Genomic DNA, 16136 nt, shown 5'->3' on the forward strand with positions numbered 1-16136 from the left:
TTTAATACAAAGGTTTTTTAATAAAAAAAGTCAAAATCTACATTAAATCAGGAAATCAACAAATCTGAATTATACAAGCTTTCTATATACTTAGAAAAACCAAAAACACACAGTTTATAACAAAACTCTTTAATTCAAAATAGAGTCTAATTTAAAGAAAATGTCATTATGCTCTGTCGATTAGATAGGGTTTTGTCATTTAAATTAAATGGTTCACCTGAAATATGGGAAGTAAATAATAGAGAAAATTCAAGCTCAAGGGTACTTTGCAAATTATCTAGCTAATTTGCTTTATGAATCAAATTCTTAGCTTCCAAAGGGCAGACACAGTCTTTAATTGCTTTTAGATAGGCACTTAAGAAATGCTTTTGATGAGGAGGGAACCCCAAAGATTATGAATCACTCTACTCCAGGGAAAAATGAGTATCTTAACAAGGTAAACTTTCATAATTGCCCTTCTGCTGCCAAGAAACCAAAACTATCCCCAAGTTCTTCCTATTAATAAGAATGAAGGAAATGGAAACTAAAATGCTCTATTCTTATTCAGTTAAAAGGTAAACTTAGGTAATTCAGCTCCTTTATATCAATCTCTCTCTCACTAATGAATTAATGAAATTTTTTAATACTAGAATAGTTACCATAGTAGAACCAGAGTATGTTGCAATTTCCTTGTATCTTACCCATTCACACTAGCAAAACATCCTTTTTAAAAAAACAGTGGAAGAGGGGAGATGAGAAAAATCTCATAAAACTAAATGTAAGTTAGAGAGTTTTTAAAATTAGAGGCAGTTGTAATTAGAAAAACAAGAGCTAGGCAAAAGGAGATAACCCCAAAATTTTAATAGTTCTCTCTCCTAGATACTTGGTCACATGTTCCAGATAAGAAAAATGGAGATGAACTATTAGGTGAACACATAATAAGTATCAAACAAATACCAGGAGGGAAAGGGGAGGGAGGAAGGAAGCAAGGTGGGGGGAGGGAAAGGAAGGGAAGGGAAGGGAAGGGGAGAACAGGGCAGGAAGAAAAAAAGAACAGAATGGCCTTATTGAAACACCATGGAGCTCCCTAGAAGCAGGAACATTTATAAAAGCTTTTGTAGATCTGCATAATGGTCCTATGCAATTCTTCCCCACTAGAAGAACATCTATACAAATAAATTATCATTTTAGATTCTGATCACAGATCATTCGTAACAGTGATAACTGTTGTATCTAAAAAAGAAATTCTACTAGTTAGCAATTAAGACGAACATTAGGCCATTCTTTGATAAATTAATACTCCTCCACTATTACTGACGAAGCCAAAACTTCAGAGAGTTATTTTAAAATGAAAATGTTGAGCTGGAAAAGACTATCTCATTCTTGGGGGAATACCCAAAGAATTTGCTGCTGACATCACCTCCCCCATCCTCGAATCACAAGCCCCCTGGCCTGCATTTACTTCCTTAATTCCGTTTACAGTAACCACAGTGATGGAGCTAAACATGAACAGTAGGGCCCTTGAATGAGCTAGCCTCCATCAAAGATCTGAAGACAGCATTCCCGCAGGACAGTAAAATCCCCCATAGTTGTGAACATCCACTCTGTTCAGGATCTTTGGTACATTTGGAGTATAAGAAAATAATGGCACAATAATACAAGTACTATCAAAGGAAAAGTTTTCATCAAAACAAATAAAAGTTAACCAGCCATGATATGTAACAACTTTCTAGAAAACCAAAGTAAATAGCTCTTTGTTCTCTACAAGTTCATTTACATGATCAGAAGTTTGACGTTTAAAAAAATAGTTTAATAAAAATACACTAGTAGTTCTACAAGCAGCCTTCATGGTCATTTCTTCAATTCAACTCACCATAATCAAATTAAAATAATGCCATGTCCTCTTATTAAAAAAGAAGTCCTCTTGTCACAAGAAAAGCAACTTTACATTTTATATGATACAGTACATCTCCCTATGAGTATACAGAATACATGTATAAAGGTCATCAGTATTTCTGAATGCAAAGTAAATATATTAGTGGAGTGCTTGAGTGAAGCTGTTCAACTTCCTCCTTATTCAAAAGTTGTTACTCCCTACTGTGGAGTTTGTGTAATAACATAATGATAAACTTTATTTTTTAAATAACCCAGTGTATTTCCTTTTTAAAATGCCTTAAAACCATTACAGAAATTGTCTTCGTATATATTCTATAGATGTCCAAACCAATAGGGCAAGTGTTCTAACACCAGCTATGGAAGATGGCTTTTATCGATTATCTAGACCCATAAGGTGTGCAGTAAAACAGCCAATACTGCAGTGTTACCTACAGGTTAGCCTATGTTGCTTTAAATGATATGTGTTTCTCCTGAATTGATTAGAGGTGTTACAGTACAAAGCCACGGCACACACAGGCGGAATGGACCTTAATACGCGTGTAGGCAGTGCAGTTAGAAAGGGATGTACATTTCTTTTATTCCAGTACCTTCATATAATAAAGTTAACAAAAATAATATTAAAAAAAGAAAAAAGCCAGCTGGCACTGCCAACCAATTCCTGTAGTAGTCTTCGAAATCCTAAGCCTGTAGAATTTCCTCTTGTAGTCAGAAGCACCACCGTCATCAGGAGTATTTCAGTGTATTGTTATCTACGCCAAGCAAGCCTGGTGATGCGGCTACCTGAGTTCTTTTGCTTGTGAGCCCACGTGATCTTTGTTCATAATTTCCCAGCCTTCATGTAGGTGGGGATGGAGCCACGCTGAGTCAACCCCTCAAATCTTTTATAGGTATAATTGAGAAAAACCCAGTCTTTGGATTTGTAGTCCGGTTCCGTGGTGTTTGGCACTGGAAAGATAGAAAAATTAACCAAGACCAAAGGAATTTCATTAATGAAATATGTTATCACTTTCATAGTCTTTTAAATGTGGCTAACTGTGAGAATATCTTACCTGGTTGTAAAATATCAGATTCAGGAAAGTCATCGAAATTTGATGTATCATCAATGCTTTTGATTTCTATGGGGATTGCTGCTGGCCTTTCCCTGTAAAATAGTATTCAGTAACCATGGTTAAGTTTTCTTGAACTCAGTTTTCCAAAGCTTAATTCTACTTGCAAATTCTGCATGCTATTCTATAGATATTAGAAGAGCCAAGGAAATTTATTATGGATCTTAATTTTCTGAAGTTAAGTGGATTTCATAGCTGAGTAGAATTTTCTTATTAAAATATTATCGTTTACTTGGAATTTTTATTTCTTTATATCATGACTTTCTCATGCTGTTTTTTTTTAAAGAGGAATAAGAATAGTTAATGACAGGGAAAGGAGAACAGAGAATTTTATTAAAAAAATTTTATCATTCTATAAAGTACCCTAAACATTGTGGAGACCAGAATCCAACCTAATTAATTTAGGGATAGAATTCTTCTAGTAGAGGATCCACCACTTGATAAATCAAGTCATTTGGGAAAATAAGGGGCTCAAACGGTGACAGGACTACTTGTTTGTGATGAAATCTGAATCCAAAAACTTCTCAATCATATAAATTTTAAGGGAACTGGGGTCATCAGGTTAAAAAAATAGTAAGTCATGAAAATGTTTTTGTATCATGCTAAAAATAGTTTAGGAAATTCATCAATTTTTATTGCTTCTATTTTTTCAGCAAGTACTTATTGATCGATTAGGTGATAAGTGTACAAAGTTGTGTAAAAACACATTTATATTTTCCCCAGAATTATTCTAATCTATTTACACTTAATGTATTAACAATAAATTTATATTAGTTTAGTGTAAAAAAAATATAAACTCTGGTGCCCTGAGATCTAATCTCTAGTAATTATTAGAATGACCTTAGACATTGTGACTCTTCCCTCATATAAAACCAGGAGACTGGACTGGTAGTCTATAAGCATTCTTTCAATTGTATCAAGGGGGAATCATGTAATAGTTCTGCTCAATGAGATGACACATGGACAGTAAAATACAGTGTGGCAGTTCAGAGTCAGGACTCCAGAATCACACTGCCTGGATTCAGTTCTAGCCAGATCACTTACCAGCTGAGGCACCAGTAAGGCAAATTACTTCTTTGTGACTTAGTTTTCTCATTTGTAAAATGGGGATAATAACAAGGCTTATTATGAGGATAAGATGAGATATGTACATAAAGTACTTACAACAGTGCTGGACATATAGTAAACAGCCCCTCAAATATACCTACTCCAGAATCAGGTAGAGTGTCTAGCACATGGTAGGAGCCCCAGTGAAGGGACACTTAGCTGTCTGAAAGTGGAAAGGGGGGCTGGCGAGCATAGGTGAGGCAGGACTGAGGGCAGGGAGGCCAGAGAGGTGAAGGGCATTTTCGTCAGAATGAAGAGCAAATGACAGTGCCCTAGGGTGGAAGGAGTGGGGCAGAAACCACACAAGATGCCGCTTCTACAGATGAGGCAAGAATCACATCCCAAGATCCTGAAAAGCAGGGAAAGACCCTTAGTATCACTCTCTAAGTGCAAAGAGAAGGAAGGAAATGGCACAATCAGATTTGTTTCTGAACTGTTGCTGTGCTGGGGAGAGTCCAGAGCTGCTGAAGACAGTTTGGCCACAAAATGAATAAAGGCCACTGCTCACAAGAAACAACTCTAAACCAGTTCTTCAAAGCTACCTGCATTATTTAACTTCTCTCACAATGCGGGAGACCTGGGTTCGATCCCTGGGTTGGGATGATGTCCTGGAGAAGGGAAAGGTTACCCAGTCCAGCATTCTGGCCTGGAGAATTCCATGGACTGTATAGTGCATGGGTTTGCAAAGAGTTGGACACGACTGAGCGACTTTCACTTTCACAGTGTATATGAGAGGGACTGTATATTCGTCAAAATTAATAAAGGAGACAGTATAGAATATGAGAGGACAAAAATAGTTATACACTGTTAAATGTAATTACATCTTTGTTGCACTAACAGCCTTCATCATGTAACTTTGAGTGTCAAAATCTAAACAGGGCCACAGTATGTGGTTGTTTCTTAAAGTGGATGTTACATAAAATGAGTCATTCAGCTATAGCCACTACAGTCTCATTCATTTATATCATCCAGAAAACACGAACTTATCACATGACCACAATGTTACCTCTTGTATTTAATCTATCAGAATCAGAGATAAATTAATCACCAAATCTAGTAGAAAGTTTTCACTCACACAGCCTTATCCCGCTCAAAGCCTGTAAATATACCTGATGTGCCCCCAGTCGACACCTTCAAAAAAAGGATGACTTTTTATTTCTTCTACTCCACTATTCCCAATTCTATTTTCAGAATCAATACAAAACCTAGAAAATGGAAACAGAGAAATTATAATATGCAGACTACATCTCAAGTACGCTGCATTATTTCAAACATTTCATCTTTTTTTTCTGTTTACTGAAGTTAACTCTATTGTGAGAAATGTGAGGAAAAATAGAAATCAGCTAATTACTTTACAATATTGTAGTGGCTTTTGCCATACATTGACATGAATCAGCCACGGGTGTACATGTGTTCCCCATCCTGAACCCCACTCCCACCTCCCTCCCCATCCCATCCCTCAGGGTCATCCCAGTGCACCAGCCCTGAGCACCCTGTCTCATGCATCAAACCTGGACTGGCAATCTATTTCACATATGATAATATACATGTTTCAATGCTATTCTCTCAAATCATCTCACCCTCACCTTCTCCCACTGAGTCCAAAAGTCTGTTCTTTACATCTGTGTCTCTTTTGCTGTCTCGCATATAGGGTCATCATTACCATCTTTCTAAATTCCATATATATGTGTTAATATACTGTATTGGTGTTTTTCTTACATAGACTTTTGTGATATGAACTGCTACTAAGAATTTATTTTTCCTTTCTCTTTAGGGGATAAAGTCATTGTAATCTAACAGGAGTGACCTTTGAAATAATATAAAACTTCTTCCCTCTTCTTAACTCTTTTTCTTTGTCCTGCATATTACCTTTTAAGAATCTGCATTTAAAAAAAGCCAAAATGCCTTTTCTTTACTGAGTCCTTTGACTGTACAGATCAGTGATAGTCTTTTTCTTCTCACAAAACTGAAATAGGCAATTTAATCTTTTAGGTCCCCATGAGGCCTTACGATACCATAACCTCTTTAAGAGATTTAACTACTAACCTAAGAATTAAGTCCTTGGCTTTCTCAGATATAGGCACCTCTGGAGGAAATACCAGAGTTTCTTTCCAGTTCATCACTTTCCTGTATGTTTCTTGAGGTGTTTCAGAGCAGAAAGGTGGATATCCTATGTATCACAGGAAATAAGGTTTCATTAGCCTTTATGATCAAATTTGCTGTACCTACTATCTACATGTCACAAAAAAACAAAATAGCCCTGAGCGCTCTACTTAACAATAAAAAAAAATCACCATTTACCCATTTATAATAAAATGACTTATAAAGTCAACAAAATAAAGGATTTAAAGCATTGCCCCTCTTTCACCTAAAAGGTCAGGCAGATACAATTTAGATACCTGGGAATTCTGGTTAAATGCCCCCTTCCTGACACAGGATCCCTAGAGAGCTCACTGATATTTATCATTGTGTATTTAACATTGGGGGATGCCAGAAATCAGCTTAACAAGTTCAGATATTTTAGCCCATAATATCTACAGTATGTTCAATCAGTGGCACTCTGATTTATATGGTATGTGCATAAATGAATAATAAAACATACCTATTAGCATTTCATACATAATTACTCCCAAAGACCACCAGTCACACAATTTGTTGTAACCAGTCTGCATGAATACTTCCGGAGCAATGTAATCTGGTGTCCCAACTGTTGAATATGCCTGCAAAGGAACAGCTTGTCAAACCAGTGTCCTCTATATATATATATATATATATATATATATTTTTTTTTTTTTTTTTTTTTTTTTTAAAGATCTGAGGATGGCTCACTACTGGAAAAACCAAAATATACAGAAGTTAATTTTGAATCTAATATGTGTTTTGCATTTTATCATGTGTAAGGCTTAGTGACAGGCATGGAGTCAGATAATATGTTAAGACATGATTTCTGTCCCTAAAGAGCTCAACTAAGTTATTTATGTATTCAGTCCTAAATCCAGTCCAAAAAAGAATAAAAAGGTTGTGTTCAGTCGGCCTGGCTTCTCCACTCAATACTCGCTCTCGGGCAAGTCATTCAGCCTTTTTGAGCCTCAACTTCTGCTTACATAAAACTGGACTAATAATTCCTGCCCTAACAGAGTAGGTACAAGAATGAAACAAGCAAAGGAATGTGTCTGTAAACCACAGCCTCCCATATATACATCAGGTATTTTCATTATAAACTCATTTCCAGGGTGCTGCTTATCTATTAGAAAGCAATGCAGGTTTTCATCCTTAATTCATATAAAATCTTACAAAAACTTTCTTTAAGGCAGCAATTTTCTATTACAGGTAGTACTCTAGGGGTCATTTGAAAATGTGTAACAGCAGATTTTGACATTTCTGTGATCTGGGGAAGGATATGACTGGCATTTAGTGGCGGGGGATGTAGGCTCTAAAGGAATTTCCTGCCCCAAACACCAAGAGTCTGCTCTATTTCTTCACTGGAAAACACTGATGTAAGTCATGATGATGGTCACAAGAACAGTAAAACCTGCACATGAGTAATGATTGTGAATACCCTGTAACTGGGGGATACAGAATTTCCACCATAGTTTTAGGCAGTATCCATATTTCCCTTTAAAAGTAGGAAATACTGCAATTCTTTTCTCAATCATAAAATCTGATCTAAAAGTGAAAGTGACAGACTTAAAAGTAGAAGGAATATTCTGTCATTAATGCAGAGCTCAAAACATTTAAAAAATATTTTTGAAAACTTTAAAACACCAAAATGTTTTACAAGCACAAAAAGTTTACTTGGGCTAATGAGAGAATGAGTTCAATAACGCAAAGGTCATTTTATTTGCTTTGAGAGGGTACCAGACTCTTGCCTTTCAGTCTGTTTACCTTCCTGAGGGACTGCTGAGTAAGTTTCTCTTCATCACTTGGCGGAAGAATTTAACAAATATTTATAGATATCTGTCGATATGCTCCAGGCATTATACAAGAAGTTAGGAAATTAAAGTCAAAAGGCACATTCGTAACCTTGACAATGTTCACAGGATAAAAGGAAAGAGGAAAAGGGACAAATGATTCTAATATTTGCTAAGTAATGGAGGAGAAAGCTTGCAGGGTTAAAAACAGACAGTGCTGTTGGGCATTAAAGGAGTCATTAAGTTTATTTGTGGTAAAGTCTGCTTTTCAATTCTATTTTATTGTAACACTGTTAACATGACAACAAACTTTATGTTTACTTTGTCTATAAAGTTCTTAGAAACACACAATAACCTTACTTATGCTGACTGATATTTGTTCTATCAGGACAGGAAGGGAAAATGGAAACATGAAAATCACTCAGCATTTACTGCAATTTACACTCATCTCCCAGGTGGTGCTAGCAGTAAAGAAACCCACCTGCCAATGCAAGTAGATGCAAAAGACACAGGTTCAATTCCTGGGTTGGGAGATCCCCTGGAGGAGGGCATGGCAACCCACTCCAGTACTGAAGAATCCCACGGACAGAGGAGCCTGGCAGGCTACAGTCTATATGGTTGCACAGAGCAACTAAGTCAAGAGCACTAAGCACTAAGTCAAGACAAGAGCACCAAGTCAGAGCACTAAGTCAAGACTGAAGTGACTTAGCATGCACACACACTCATCTCGGTGAGTTTTATAGAAAGTGTTAGTACTGGCAAACAGACAAATGCATAATTATAGATATGCTTGATAAAATATTCTGAAGTGAAATCATAAAATATGAAAGTAGCATTTTCCTTTACAGGCACGGAAATACTACAGAAAAATTAAGAAAGCTATACTATCTCAGAACAAGCTCTATCACTGCTAGGAAGTAAGAACTAATTATTGTGAAGCTCTAAATTATAAAACAAATACCAAATGAGATTTTAGGACCAGGGCACAAAATTCTTTCTTCCAAATGTGGCTACTTACCAGTTGTCTCCTATTTTTCTTCCATGTTTCTGCTTTCCTCTTTGAGTTCATGTTCTGGAATGCTAATTTCAATGAGACAGAATTGTAATTATGAGGGGAAAATTCTTACCAAAACACAAATTCACATACGTGCATTGAAAACACACCAGTTTAAGGGTTGAGGAGAAGGACAGAAGCTTCAGTTCTCAACAGTCCTGGATTAAACCAGCTGAACTACTTTAACTCGAAAAAAAATCCAACTTACAGAAGTCACTTGGTGGGTTGTGAGTAAGATTTCTGTAGAATTCAGTCCTATGAGCCTTCTTTAATCCCGTGCACAAACCAAAATCAGATAATTTTACATGACCCTAAGGAAAAAAAGGAAAAAACCTCATAAAATCATTAGAGACAAAAGGTTTACTTAAAACTCTTCTTCTAAATGCATTCATAAAAATTCTTAGCTTAAAACTCCTACAGGTGAAATGCAAAATTACCAATATTTGATGTTGATTATTTTAAGAAGGAGAAAATGGAAGATGATAAAAAGACAGCCAGTTTTCCCCTTGAGGTCATTGCACTTCAAGAGCTCTCTCCTATTGTACCAGTTTATAAAATAATGTAGGTTAGCAGTCATATAAATTGCAGTTGCCGATTTCCAATCACAAAACCACCTCTATTACAGCATAAAACAATCAGTGACCTAGTAATTCACCAGTTTATTCACATGCCTTGGCATCTAACAAAAGGTTGTCTGGTTTAATATCCCGATGGATGAAACCCAACTGGTGGATCGCATCTATTGCCAGAACAGTCTCTGAAATGTAGAACTGTGTTTCCTCTTCTGTCAAAGTATCCTTCTTCATTAGCAATGTCATCATGTCACCTAAGTAAATGAGAGTAAGTACCCTGTATTAGTAATGCCTCAAAAGAGGGAATGTTTTGTAAAAGATGTCTTTGTAATACACAACTTAAGCCTCATTTCTGCATTTTATGATCTACCCAGAGTACTTCCAACCATCTCTAGGGCCAAATAAAAAGTCTCATTGCATAAGGAAAAGTTTCATGACATGTAATGGTTTTAAGATAGAAAGTATTTGAAATCAAATTAGAGCAGAACTGATAATGATGTAGTATCTACCACTCAATATCCAGAAATAAGTTGCTGAGGAAAATATATCAAGCTGGGAAAATGAATGCATGTAAGTGCATCTGGAAATGGGATATATCCTTTCAAATTTAAGTCTCAAAAGCACTCAGCACTCTTTGGGCTAACAAAGATAAGTCATTATCCCACCAAAAGGGTCACTTCTAGACATTCTTGTTCCCAAGAAATTTTGCTCTTTTACAAGGGACAAAGAAGAAACACTTGTAAATTTACAACTCAGAATTGACAACTGTTAATATTTTTTCATGATGCTTCAAGTCTTGAAAGAAAAAAAAAAATACCACGCAGATTCTTTATCCTCTGTTTCCATTCTAGTGCCCTTCCCCTTTTTGCTGAGTCACCATTATCATGGATTTGCTTTGGTGTGTGTTCTTCCAGCTTATTTTTGAAATGTTTTCAGATGCATATATATTAATCTATGAATTGAGAGTCTTTTTTATGGTTTTTAAAATTACATAAGTGATATCAACTGTACATATAATTCCACAGCTTGCTTTATTTCTCTTGGTTTCTGAGATCCTACTCTTGAATCAAATACAGCTCCTGACTTTTAACTACTGTAAAATATTTCATGACATAATTATGCCATGTTTTACTTATCCATTCTTCTACTGATGGGCAGTCATCTTGCATCTAGGGTTTCACCTTATGACAGTGCTGCCATGAGGCCTCTTGTGCACATGTGGGGAAGAACCCCTGGCTGTAGGACACACACCTCTTTACCTTTCCTGGCATCTCTGAACTGCTCTCCCTAAGAGTCAGAGATTCTTCTGCACAGATGAGAGGCCAGGTTTCCCCCACACTCAGACTATTAATGTTTCTACCAGTCAGATGGTTGAGTGTGAAATGGAATCTCATTCTTGTTTTAATTTGCATTTCCCTGAATATGAGTAAAGCTGAACACTTTCTTATCTATTTGTGGACCAACCGGAGTTCTCCTCCTCACCCCACCTATCATTTGCCCACTGGGCTGTCTGTCTTCTTCTTTGGGGACTTGTTCTCAACTCTAAACTTGCAAATATCTAAAAAATTATATATACTAAACAGAATGATAATATTTAAAATGTGCCAGCTTTATCATTTCTTCAAAACAATCTGATTTGTGGTTCAAATTAGTATTATTATGGGAGGAATGATTAGAAAATTATGACTGTGTAAAACCTCAGAGCCAGAAGTATGAAATATCCCTAGCTTACTGACTTACATAATCAATAAAATCATAGCTAGATATAAAGATGGCTTGTGTTGGCCTGTCATTACTATTACATTTGCTTTTACCTCCAGGGAGAAATTCCATGATTAGATAAAGGTTCCTCTTGTCTTGAAAACTGTAAAACATCTTCACCACCCAGGCACCATCTGCTTCTACCAAAATATCTCTTTCTGCTCGGATATGGGCCACCTGGATGAATGTATTTTGAAAACATAATTGTAACATGTTACACATTTTTCAAGCTTACTTCTTAACAATTACCATATTCTCATTAAATATGGAGAAATTCAGGAAACAGTTTATTTTAGCTGATATCTTCAGGTCTGAAAAGGTGGGATCACAAAAGGAAGCTGAGATTTTTGAGGTAGAAAAATGATTAGTCTAAAGATTTTCTAACCAGAATCTCCACCTAACCAAGGATCCTGGCTTTGTCATATAAATTTAGGGTCCCAGTCTGACTTTTATTAAAAGTTAAGTAGTGAGCAATGCCCTATAGATTGGTATGACAAAGTCAGGGTCCTCAACAAACTATTTTTAATTGTTACTAATCCGACAAAGGGCCTGACTTGGCCTTTAGCTATTAGGTTGTTTTAAGAAGTTGAAACATTTACAATAATTTTATATTATTTTGTTATAATAAACCTTTATAGTATCCATAAACATGATCTACAGTAAATTCTTATATAACTTTTTGAGATTTTGCTACTGACTTTTGCCAGACACATAATTACTACAGTTACTATTAAATGAATATTTTGGAGACTGAAAAACTTTATGAACTGAGTGATTTGTTCACTCAGTGAACAAATTGAGTGGTTGGGGTTGGTACAGTTAATTTTCCAACATTTGCCCACTGATACATTTATACATTCTTTCTTCAAATATTAATTAACAATAGAATAATTTGATTTATGCTTTTGCTATTTTCATTGTGTGCCATTATGAACTCTGGCCTAAAGCATATGAGGATACAGATTTTGTAAACCTTTTCTTTATAACAAAATATGCTCTGCTTAAAATAACTGAGGTTACTGTATTACGGTCTGATACAGTAAATGCTCTAAGATCAAAATCAAAGCACAAAAATAAAGACTAAAAACTTGCTTTCTGGCATCAAAAAACTTAAAATTTCTTTGGACCTGTTTCATAAAGTAAAAAATTATATTGAAATTCCTACCTACCACCTTTTACAAAGCATTTTGAGATGGTAAAGGAAAAACGAACTCTGGTGCTGCCTCTGGTGTTGTCAAGATAAACAACTACATCATACACTTGGCTTGATTAATCATTTTTAAGTATCTTGAAGCCAGATTACAGGTATGTTTTCAAAATGGACCTAGGTTTCTAAAGCAGAGGAAATGTCATCCACAGTAATCTGGAACCACAACAGTGGGGAGATATGTTAGTCGCTTCAGTCGTGTCCGACTCTTTGCGACCCCAAGGACTGTAGCCTGTCAGTTTCTTCTGTTCATGGAATTCTCCAGGCAAGAATACTGGAGTGGGTTGCCATTTCCTTCTCCAGGGGATCTTCCCAAGCCAGGGATCGAACCTAGGTTTCACGCATTGTGGGCAGATGCTTTATTGTCTGAGCCACCAGGAAAGTGGAGAGATAAGTTGCTATTTAATTTTGCAGAGTGATAAAAACTTAAAATAATAATATATTAGAATTAAGTGGGAAAAGCATTTTCTAAAATGAAATTCAATGGTGACAAAAGCAAATTAATTTATATATAGGAAAAAAAACAACCCCAAAGTGCAAAAGAGACTTGATTTGATGTTGGACTACAGTGAAGATTCTCCTGCAAAAATTCTAGACCAGGGCTGTCCAACAGAAATAAATGCAAACCACGCATGTCATTTTAAGTTTTCTAGTAGCCACACAAAAGATAAAAAGAAATGGGTGGAATTATTTTTAACAATGTAGTTTTTGTAACCCCCATATGTCCAAAATGTTACCATTTCAGCATGTAATCACCATAAAAATCATTGAGGTATTTATTTATACTCTTTTTTTGAGGGAGGGGACACCAAGTCTTCAAAATTTGGTAGGGCATTTTCCTTTTCACAGCATATTTCAGTTCAGACTAGCTACACTCAAGCCCAGCAGCCACATGTGGCCAGTTACCTAAAGACTACAGACTAGAACTCACTTCTGCCTTTAGTCTTTTCTCTAAAACTCAATCCAGGACTAATCCCATATGGCTTAGTTAGAAGTTTCCTGTTTATCTCCTAATCTTGGAGGCTCTACATCTTAACCCAGATGTTTATTTCCATCATTATCTGTAATTCTCTAACACATCTCAATATCCGACCTCCCTCGCCTTCTAACCTTTTCCTTGTAGATCAGCCTGTGTTCAACAAAACCCCTGTCACCGCATCTCTGGACGTTCCTGTCACCTTCTCATCCTGAAAGCAGGCTGTCTGCAGAGTCCTGTCTTCCTGGAGAGTGAGTGGTCAGGAGCGACCTGCTTTCCCTGTCTTCTCTACATTAGAAAACGACACCATGAAGCATCCCATTCCCAGGTACAACTCTGGGAATTATCCTTGGTTCTTCCCTCTTTTCTCACTATCCTTGTCCCTCCTCTCACTCCCAATATAGAGTACGGCACAGAAAATCCTGCTGGCTCTTCCATGAGGTCATACACTTCGTCTGTGACTTTTCTTCCACTTAATTGTTGTAATCCTGTACTGTTGTACAGGGTTTCCCAGGTGGTGCTAGGGGTAAAGAACCTGCCTGCCAATGCAGCAGACATAAGAGACTCAGGTTCCATCCCTGGGTTGGGAAGATCCCCTGGAGGGAATGCAACCCACTCCCGTATTCTTGCCTGGAGAATCCTATGGACAGAGGAGCCTGGCGGGCTACAGCCCACAGGGTTGCACAGAGCCGGACACGCCTGAAGCAACTGAGCAAGCATGCACCGTTGTGTAAGTCACAATCACATCCCGGCTGGCACGGCTACACAGTCTCTCAAGTGTTCTCCCGGCTCCAACTCTTGTTTGTCCTGCCTGCAAGCTACGGGGCTGATCCATCTTTGCCAAGCATCCAGCAGACATGTCAGTTCTCATTCAAGCAAAAGAGTGTCTTCCCACTGCTTCTGGAGGGGGACCCACACACCATTTCTCGACCATCAAGGCTCTGTGTGATCTGCTCCCTGGCTCCCTCTCCCGCTTCATCTCCCACCACTCTTCCCTCCCTGAATTCTAGCCACAGTGGCTTCTTTCCATCTCTGAACAGACCAAGATTCTTTTTGCTGCAGGGCCTCTGGATCTTCGTTTTACCTGATCATTAGGTCTCACTCTTTCTCGTCAATATTCTCTTTGCAGAGGACCTTCCCTCATCTAATTCTTTCTCCTAAAGCCAGGTCATCTGCATCACTTTATCCTTTTGTAAAGTCTGTCTTCATAGTACTCGGCAGACATGACTATTTCAAACAGCTGTCTGCTCATTTTCCCCACAACTGTCAGTGAACAAGATTCAGCTTTCACCTGTTAATCACTGTATTTCCAGAACCTAGAATAGTATTTGACACATCGTAGGCACCTAATAAATACTTGTCGAATGAATGGAACAGAAAGTGAAAATTCAATTGGGCCATATTTAAATGAAAAATCAGTATCATTACTGTTATGATAACAAAGTTAGTTTGGGTGGGACTAACAGTGCAATTCAGCTTTAGGTCCAGGGAGGTACCATCTCCCTCTGCACCCTCACACTGTTGAGTCTTTCACTAGCATATGTATTCACTCAGGGTTCTAACAATGTCTACTCAGCTGGATGCATAAAATAATAGAATAACAACAATAATCGATGTCTTCAGATTCATGGTCACCCCAAAATTGCACCAAGTCACAGGAAAGATAGAGAGAGCTCAGGAGTACAAAATTGGAGGGGTTATAGAATTTGAGTGTTAGTCATTCAGTCGTCTCTGACTCTGTAACCCATGGATTGTAGCCCGCCAGGCTCCTCTGTCCATGGAATTCTCCAGGCAAGAATATGGGAGTGGGTAGCCATTCCCTTCTTAAGGGGATCTTCCTAACTCAGGGATCAAACTTGGGTCTCCTGCATTGCAGGCACATCTTTTACCATCCAAGCCACAAGAGGGGCCCTTTACAGATTTTGAAATATGTGTAATAAAATCAGCAAATTCTTAGGAGACTGGTTTGCTTATCTGATGGGTAATAGGGACGGAGAGTGCTGAGAAGTGTCCTTTATTTTTAGTGAAGTCAGAGAAGAAGGTATTTTGCTATGAACTGAAGGTTCGTGTCCTCCCTGAAAATTCCTATGGTGATGCACTAAACCCCACTGTGGCTGGATTTGGAGACGGGGTCCTCTAAGGAGGTAGGTTTAGTGAGGCCATAAGCAGGGAGGGATAGTGTTCTTATAAGAAGAGACCCCAGGGGGTCACTCTCTGCCCTCTGCACACACCAAGGAAAGGCCATGTGGGCACTTGGTGAGAAGGCTGCTGTGTGCAGGCAGGAAGAGAGGTCTCACCAGCAACGAAACCCTGCCTTGCTCCTGGACTTCCAGCCTCCAGAGCTATGAGAAAAGAAATGTCTGTCGTCTAAGTCACCCAGTCTGTGGTATTTTGTTATGACAGCCTGAAGACATAAGCTAGATTATGAATTTGGAAGAAATTTTAACCAGAGAGAAACAATGAAACAGGCTACCAAAACATTTATAATCAATTAAATAGTAAGATGTGTAGGTTTCTCTTTCTTAAAAGCCCCAGTTTTAGCACTTACTCTAACACCTCGCCAGCGG

General features: G+C 37.6%; 1 protein-coding gene across 1 annotated transcript in view; it reads right to left on the reverse strand.

Moving 5' to 3' along the window:
* Positions 1-16136, reverse strand: part of STK38L (serine/threonine kinase 38 like) — a 79832-nt gene continuing 63696 nt past the window's right edge. Inside the window, exons 7-15 of the mRNA XM_065940008.1 lie at positions 11440-11563; positions 9725-9879; positions 9262-9364; positions 9018-9079; positions 6691-6808; positions 6135-6258; positions 5198-5293; positions 2925-3016; positions 1-2820 (exon numbers count right to left, since the gene is read on the reverse strand). Coding sequence (XP_065796080.1) covers positions 2693-2820; positions 2925-3016; positions 5198-5293; positions 6135-6258; positions 6691-6808; positions 9018-9079; positions 9262-9364; positions 9725-9879; positions 11440-11563 — 1002 coding nt within the window. The 3' untranslated portion in view covers positions 1-2692. The remainder of the gene's footprint in view (positions 2821-2924; positions 3017-5197; positions 5294-6134; positions 6259-6690; positions 6809-9017; positions 9080-9261; positions 9365-9724; positions 9880-11439; positions 11564-16136) is intronic.

Source organism: Muntiacus reevesi, chromosome 1, assembly GCF_963930625.1.
Source record: "Muntiacus reevesi chromosome 1, mMunRee1.1, whole genome shotgun sequence".
NCBI lineage: Eukaryota > Metazoa > Chordata > Mammalia > Artiodactyla > Cervidae > Muntiacus > Muntiacus reevesi.